The following is an 8,170-nucleotide window of genomic DNA, read 5'->3' as shown; positions in this document are numbered from 1 at the left end:
TCCAGTGGAGCTCGATGCGGAGCACTCGCAGAAAGTCCCTGGAGCCGAGCAAGCGGGGGTCCCAGCGCCCCAGGTGAAGCTGAAAGAGAGGCAGAAGTTCTTCGAGGAGGCTTTTCAACAAGACATGGAGCAGTACCTGTCCACCGGATACCTTCAGATCACCGAGAGGAGAGGTAAGGAGATGGAAATGTCTCGTTTGATGATCCGGGAAGTGTGAGCTCATGAGTTTATCTCCGTCGATCTTATTCTTGAAAGAATACAGAGCCACATGTTATTGAGCTTAATGTTTGAGTCCCGTTGCTCCCAGCAGAGACCTTATCCACTTTAGTTGCATATGACAACACTGAGCCGCTGTTGCTCTGTAACAAGGGTCTATCCTTCAAGCCTTTGCTTTGAAGAATGACATCAGACCATATAGATATAGTCTTGCAATGCGACTGCAATAGCATCCTGCTGTGGTTTACACCCAGTTTTGCCTCCAACAGTCAGCTCAAATTCCCAAAAGGATGGACTGAAATGTGGAGTTGCAAAGACTCAGCGTTAAAAGATGTTGCAGACTCTGTTGGGGTTTGTGATGTGATTTTTTTTTTCTTCCCTCTCTCTCTCTCTATTATTCATCCATCCTCCTCCATTAATCCCCTGGAACCGGTTTATGAAAGAAGATTGTGAAGCAATGGGGAAAGAGAGAGAGATGGAGCTAGAGGGAAGAGATTTAAGGATGAAGAATGGAGAAAATGTGTGGGGTTTGTGTTTCTATCGTCAGTCAAAACTGCTTGTGGTTAATGAAGGGGTTATTTTGTTTTTTGTTCAAAGTAAAATCTAAAAACAAAACAGTGAAGTGAAGCAAACTGTTCAATCGTGGTGGGCTTTCTGACAAAGATATCTAATGAAAGATTATCCTAGAGGTTTAGTTGACAAAACGCAGAACAAAAACCACACAAAGAACAAAGATGACAGTTTAGGCAAGATTTTCTGGAGGTTATAAATCAATCCCACAATCCCACATCTTGCCAATGATGTTCAATACATCATCTGAAAATGGTCTGAAAATGGAGTCTGGCACAAGAGAGAACCTCCTGAGAGAGAGATAGGTGGATTAATATGAGAAGCAGTCAAGAAGCCCATAGTGACTCTGGGAGAGAATCTGTTGACTGGACAACTTCATAAATCACAACTGATGAAAGACAGTCAGGAGAAGTCCTGTTTGCCACGAACGTGTGGAAGAACGTGCTTCGGACCGTTAGGACCAGAACGGAACCTTTGGCTCGAGTGTAAACATCTGTGGGTGTTACAAACCTGAGACCGGACGTGACCCTAAAACGCACTGTGATGCACGGTGTTCACAGCACTACGCTGTTTGGACTCGAGTCAGAACTCTGGAGAAGAGTCTGGAAATTTGTCATGAACGGAATCCCGTACAGAAAACACAAAGTGAACGCCACAACCCCAGTAATAATCACAAACTGGTCTCAAGGTCTTAGACTTTACTTTTAGTTTCTTGCACATACACAGACTCTCTCTCTCTCACTCACACACACACACATATGCAGGCATTTACTCTGTGTAATTTCCCTGCAGGCAATAAGAGCCCTCCCAGCAGGGGTACCCTTTCAGGCAAGGTCACACCAAAACAAACAGAGGAGCATGTCAGAGGCTGTCTGATGGGGAAAAGATGTTTTCAGTCGAGAGGACCAAAAAACCTTTTCAACATTACCAAGCATCACTGTTTTATTCATGTTCCTGTGCTGGAGACACCGCTCCAGGGCGCAATCTGTCATCCATCCCATGTTTCGCACGGCTTTGACGAGAAGGGCCGTATGGATGCGCACTGGAAGGAGTCTGCATACTGAGCGTCCATTAGCACAAATTAGATCTGTTTCCTTTAAAAAAATGTCAGATAAGAAAACAGCCTAATGGTGAGAAATGCATGCAAGAACGGTCTGAATTAATCCCGGTGTGACATTCTGTTGTGTATAATCTGTATGTGTTTGTGTTGCAGCTTAAAGGGCAGGGGGACTTTAAGGCAGCCTCTATTTGGAAATAACATCCCCCCTCTTTCTTTCTTTCTTCCTTTCTTTCTTTCTTCCTCTTCTCTTTCTTTGACTCTTCATTCTGCTCTCCTTCCCTGTGCCGCCCTCTTCTACTCCTCCTCATTTTCCTTGAGGTACGGTAGCAAACGCATCTTCTAGCAACTCCTGCTCCAACAACTAATCACGTCGGCTTCTCCCTCATGTGCTTACAACTCTGCTGCCCCCACGCCTCCCTGCCCCCCCCCGCTAACCCCCTCCTCTCCACCCTCCCCCCTGTCAGTGCCAGGACTGGCTGTCTGTGATGCATGCAGCAAAATCATTATGGCAAACCGTGGGGCTCTGCAACCCCCCCCCCCTCAAGGTGGTGAATCCAGGAGTGTGTTGGCTCACAAGAAAGATTTCATCTAAAATTGGAAATACGTTGGCTCGTTTTCGTTGGAGACTTTCGTCACGTACCCGTCGTGTAGGCAGTTCATACATAAAATTAATGACTCCTCTAATCTGTTAACGTCACAGCTGATAATGATTCAGTTCTTTGTCATAATGTGTCTCCCACTGCCATTTTCTAAGTGATTCCCAAGAATAGCTGAGTAAGCTGCAGTGCAAATGCTAAAACTGTTGATGTCGTGTTACAGTAATAACTCCAAGAAAAACGTTTTTTTTTCTCACATGAACACAATCTATACACAACGTCTCCTTCGTGTATAAGTCAAGAGGTTTCGCTCTAAATACTGTAGCAGATATACAGTCGTTTTTTGTTTTTTTTTGTACTCGTTACGTTTGACTGAAACACCGATTGCTGTGAGGTGCAGGAGTTCATTTGTGGTGGAAAGTTCTCAAAAATGTTCTCAGTTTAGGACTTCGAATTGAACTCATGCTCAATAAAAAGGTGGAATTGGTTCAAGGCTGAGATCAAAACGTTTTTTTTTTTCTGTAAAACTTGGCTCAGTTCACATCACATTAAGTTCAGACTGGTTGCTACAAATGCGGATTTTAACACTTTTACCCTTCAGTCGCTTTCGCATTAGATATTTGCTGTAGTCGTTCACACTGAGGAGCAACTCAACTAAGCAGTCTAGAAAATCTTGAATTTAAGTAATTTTTCAGGTCTGGTTAAATAATAAAAAAATAAATAAATAAAATAAATAGTGTGTAAGTTTATTTCCTGTCATGTTAAAGCTACATAGTTTTTGCACTTTATTCATTTATTTTTATTTTTTAATCATACCTGCTTTCACATTTCAAACTCCATCCGGCTTGTTTGTGGTCATTTGCTTATGCATCTGTATCGGTGAGTAATGATTGCGACTTAGAGCAAAGCGCCTTCCTTCCTGGACTCAGCTCCTTGCTGCTGCCTTTCCCACGCCTTTTGGTATTCCCCGATACCTGACTGCGATTTGTCGTGTCCAGAGCCAATAGGAAGCATGTCGTCCATGGAGGTGAACGTGGACATGCTGGAGCAGATGGACCTGATGGACATGTCCGACCACGAGGCTCTGGATGTCTTCCTGCACTCTGGGGGAGAGGACAACAGCGCTGCCTCACCGGTCACAGGTAAATGTGCAGAAAATCACACCGCAACCTGTCAGTGAGCTCTAGGTCACGTCATTTGGACATAATGCTGTGCGTCCCTGTTTTTAACAAGTTAAATAACTTGGGGAGGCTGCTGGTTGCACTGGATTTTATGGCAAAACCGGGTAGAATTCAAATGCACTCCACATTTTTCAACATTTTTTTTTCTTTGTCACATAAAATCATCAACAACAACAATCATAAAAAAACGGCAGTGAAAATTGTGGCTTTAACTTGACAAAATGTGAAAAAAAATTAGGTAGTATGAATACTCGTCTAGTATACATCCTGTTAAGAGCTATATTTTTTAAACGGGATGCAGGTAAATGTCCAATCTCTAGTTCCTTTGGCGAGAATTTCATAAATTCACAGCTGCATGTAAACTTCAAAAAACTTTAACAACTTTTATTTGTAGCTCATCGTTGGATGGTGTCAGAGTTGACACCTATTAAACACAGCAAATAACACAGGAAAGACAAGAGAAAGTTAGATTCTTAATACTCGCGAGGAGAACAGACAGAGATGTGCTTTCAGTTACAAATCTCCTGCTGCTCTGAAGCACATTTGCCTGCCCCTCTTTTTATTGTCTTTAGGATCCCTAATCACAGAGAGCGCTGTAACTCTAAGGGGAGGGGAAAAAACACTTCATCACACAGTCACAGCGCCAAGATTATCACTAACTAACAACACAATCTATCTAACACTAGCTTATCCAGTTCCTGACCCAGGATCAAACAGGACAAGTTGTGAATCTTCACGGCGATGGTTTTATAGCTATCTAAGAGGTCAAAGCAGGGCGTTCTGTGAAGAGCTGCTGTCACTGCTCTTCTTCAGAGAGGCCCTCTAAGAAAGGAAAGCAGAGTGATTAACAATATAAAAACATTTCTTAAAACATATGACTAAACTAAATAAGTAAGGCTACATAAACTAAGGACATAATAAAGATATAACAAATAGTTGATAATAATACAATTTACCCAACAGATGGCAAAAATTTCAAATGTCTGAATTATCTAGAGAGACACGATTACTGCCAAATAAACACAAGAGTCTAAAAGACACCGTCACTCCTACAGCATTCTCTGTTCATTGACCTAATTAAGTCCTTCTGCTATCTAAAAGGTCCAGACATTGAGTCCTTTACAACCGAGATCAGCCTCCAGGTCCCCACACAGGCCGAGCTCCGACACAAGCTTTCGTCCCTGTCCTCCACCTGCACGGATTCAGCCAGCCAGGACACTGAGGCCGGGGAGGATGATGAGGACGAGGAGGAGGCCGAGCAAGGAGGAAGCGGCGGTGGCGGTGTTGTTGGAGGAGGAGGAGGGAAGAGAAGAAAACCCCCATTAGTAGTGACCCTGGACGAAGAGGAGGTCCACCCGGACGCTGTGCTGGCGGACAGAGAGGGCCAGGAGGATCAGAGCAGTCGAGACTGTGAGGAGAGGAGGCAGCAGGTTTGAGGACAGATGGACTTGATTTAAAGAGTGAAAACCCTCAGAGCTGCCAAACTTAGATCTATATTCTATTGTATTCTATTGTATTCTATTCTATTTATTGGCTTTTATTCCCAAAAACCTTTCACTTCATCAGAGAGATGACATTGAGGTTGCACTAACTGCCACATAAAACTTGCCTTAAGACCAGTGATGTAAGTTCAGTCTGATCAAATGTTTTTCGAGATGTTTGTGATCCGTTTTTTTTTTGGCTCAATAAAATGAAATAGTTTAAGGTTTTTCAGAGAATCAGGTTCGGTATTACAGGCTTCTTGCTCAGTCTTAAAAAAAAAAAAAAAACATGTATGAAAGTTGCTATAATTATATTCCGGATATAAGACCATATTATTTACATCTGAATCTCAATAAGTTTCAATCAGCAAACCAAACATTCAAGCGATATTTGTATTTTTCTTCAAAATGAGAGAAGCATTTACAAAAAATAAATGCATTAAAAAGAACACCCTTTACTTGAGATTAAGATTAAGCATGAGAGAATAATACAGAAAAAGCAGAGAAGCGGCTTAATCGAAAAAACACCTTTGAAATTGCATTATTTTTAGGATTTGTGAAACATTCAGAGTACGAAGCATTGTGAAGGTAAATGATTGACAAAAAAAAAAACTGTTGAAAAACATCCAGAAATGTAATAGAAAAATGTGAAAACAAGAAACCTTGTGGAAATCCTGACGTTCCGTTTCTATACCTCTGCATGTTGAGGCTGAGCAAAGCCTGTTCCCGAGAAAGGAAATGAGGTCATAGATAAGCCATCGGTCCGACTCGGTAAGCTCAAATTCTGTTCATGCTTTATAGTGAAACGTATTGTGCATAAATCCTAAACCTGTTTTCTGATTGTTGGAACTTCAACTGAACAAATAGCAGTGTTTTTACCTCTCATATGTTGATAATGAAAAAAAAGGAACTACCTTCGGGACTGTGATCCTAATCTTCCTTTCACGGAACAAAAGTTATGTATTAAACTCAAACCAAACTCATTTCCTTTTATCGGACATTATTTTATTTAGCTCAACCACATTTTTTAAGACAAATCTACAGTTTTCCTGATAAAGCGGGGAGAGAAAAAAAAAAAACCATACAGCAAGTGCAGCTTCAAATTTTGTAAAGTTCTCACTGCAGGACGATCGTCCTGATTGAGTAAAACATATCCATAAAGCTCCGTTTAAGCAGATGGAGCGAAAGCTGTTTCTGTGCCAGTATAAATTAGATTTTTGATGCAATTTAGATGAATCGAGCCGATGAACGATGTGCAGAGGGCACAAACTGTTCTTACTTTCATTATGGATAAATGTGACAACCAGCTCTCATGTGCCAAATTTCTGACTTTATTCCTGTCAGAACTGACTGTTCTGCTGAGGTTTCAGCTGTTTTAGAAACATTTGCTCACACAAATAAACATGAACCTTGCCCATGACCTGTACATTTTGGACAGATTTCTTCTGAACTAGGACCAAATCCCCGTCTCGGAGCGTGCTATGCACTGGACATCGGCCTGAAGGCCAAATCTTTATTTAGTTTTGGGGGGTTTTGGGGTCGGAAATTGTTAATATTTGTGCAGTGCAAATGCATTTTTCCCTTCATTTTTCTTACCCTTTGTTTAATTTTCTTGACTTGTTAATGTTTCTGCTTCAGAGTGAATTGATTTCCCTCGAAGCATTTTGAGAAAAAAAAAATGTGAGCAAGATTAAAAGTGTGAGTGAAAACAGCCTGTTTGCTCATTACTGAGTTAGGGTCCTGCATGTTTGGAAAGAAAAGTGTCTCTTAAACCAGGAATTACTTTTCTCTGTATGTATTAATTCTGTTTTCCCCCAGAGATGTAAGGCATCACCACTCCAACACCGAGAGTAAATGTCTTTTCAAGGCTCAAAGTTGCTGTGTGGGTTTATTTTGAATAGTAAAGAGCGCTGATGTACAACAGTCATTTCACTGCACTTTAAAGTTTTAAGAGCTACTGGGGCAGCTCACAAACACTGGATGCAAATGGAGTGAGTGGGTTTTTGTTTACTTTGCAGCTTGTAGGAGAACATCTCAGTTAGCTGTTTGTTTTGTAATGGTTTTACATTTTTGCCCTAATTTGGTTTAGTTAATTCAAATGTCTGTTTTTTTTCTTTCTTACTTTTGGCCAACTCTCTACATTTTGAGTTATCTTTAGGTTAATGTGGATGTTTTAAAACAAGTCTTTCTTTGGGCTGGAGTTACTTCTGTCTTTGTTTTCCACTCCCATTTTCTCCAGTCTTTGTACCTTACAGTGACAGCATGTTATAGAACAAATAAAGATTGTAAAGTAAATCATGTGTTTAAGGAATCCAGCGCTGTCAAATGATGTCTAACCATTAAGTATTGCATGCTTATTGTTGGCATTTACCACACATTCACCTTATTCTCCCTTCAAACCTGTTTTTTTTACTACATTTCATGAAAACCTACTAAATTTAGACAACATGCTAGTGATAGTCTGCATGCTGTAACTAGCATGCAGACTATCTAGCTAAAAGCTTTTAAGCTAGCATCTTACACTTTCCTGTTATCACACTGGATGGATGAATTTAATGTTGTGAAACAGAGTAGTGACCCACAACCATTAGCATAATCTATATTATTTAGCTAATTTTAGCTAAAAATGATTTCTTTCCATTTTTTTCAATATACAAGCAGAAAGTTTTGCTTTGAAAGACGATAGTAGACCCTTTCAGTTTTTTAATGTTTCTGCTTATTACATTACTGAGTTTTTTTCACACTTCATGGAGTACATTACTGTAGGTCGGCATCCTAGTCTAGATGCTACAATTATTTAGTTTCTTAGCTAATTTTAGTTGTTACATGGGTCTTTTCACACTGTATGGAGCATGTGAGGTAGGTCAAGATGCTAGTCAGCTAGCTTTAGCTTTTTAGCTCATTTTCGCTTATAAGCTGTGTCCTGACCTTACAGCTTAGCTTTGTAAACAGTGTTCTGCACAAATTTCTAATACTCTTTAGGTGGGACTTTTGCATTAGCTGAAAGTTTTTACTCTAAGTTTTTCTATTTGCGTTTTGCTTTATTCAGCTGCTCCTGCCTATTTC

At 40.6% G+C, this 8,170-nt stretch overlaps 1 protein-coding gene across 2 annotated transcripts in view; it reads left to right on the top strand.

Moving 5' to 3' along the window:
- dtnbp1b (dystrobrevin binding protein 1b) overlaps positions 1–5,427 on the top strand; it is a 31,911-nt gene extending 26,484 nt beyond the window's left edge. The window contains exons 2-4 of one of the 2 annotated variants that reach the window (XM_015048155.1): positions 6–173; positions 3,441–3,584; positions 4,725–5,427. In XM_015048155.1, the coding sequence (XP_014903641.1) occupies positions 6–173; positions 3,441–3,584; positions 4,725–5,059 (647 nt within the window). In that variant the 3' untranslated portion in view covers positions 5,060–5,427. The remainder of the gene's footprint in view (positions 1–5; positions 174–3,440; positions 3,585–4,724) is intronic. The other variant, XM_015048229.1, reaches the window with a different exon arrangement.
- Positions 5,428–8,170: the final 2,743 nt, after the last annotated feature.

This window comes from Poecilia latipinna, unplaced genomic scaffold (assembly GCF_001443285.1).
Source record: "Poecilia latipinna isolate Pla-1442-1.1 unplaced genomic scaffold, P_latipinna-1.0 Scaffold3, whole genome shotgun sequence".
Classification (NCBI taxonomy): domain Eukaryota; kingdom Metazoa; phylum Chordata; class Actinopteri; order Cyprinodontiformes; family Poeciliidae; genus Poecilia; species Poecilia latipinna.
This window is presented reverse-complemented; position numbering and strand designations above follow the sequence as displayed.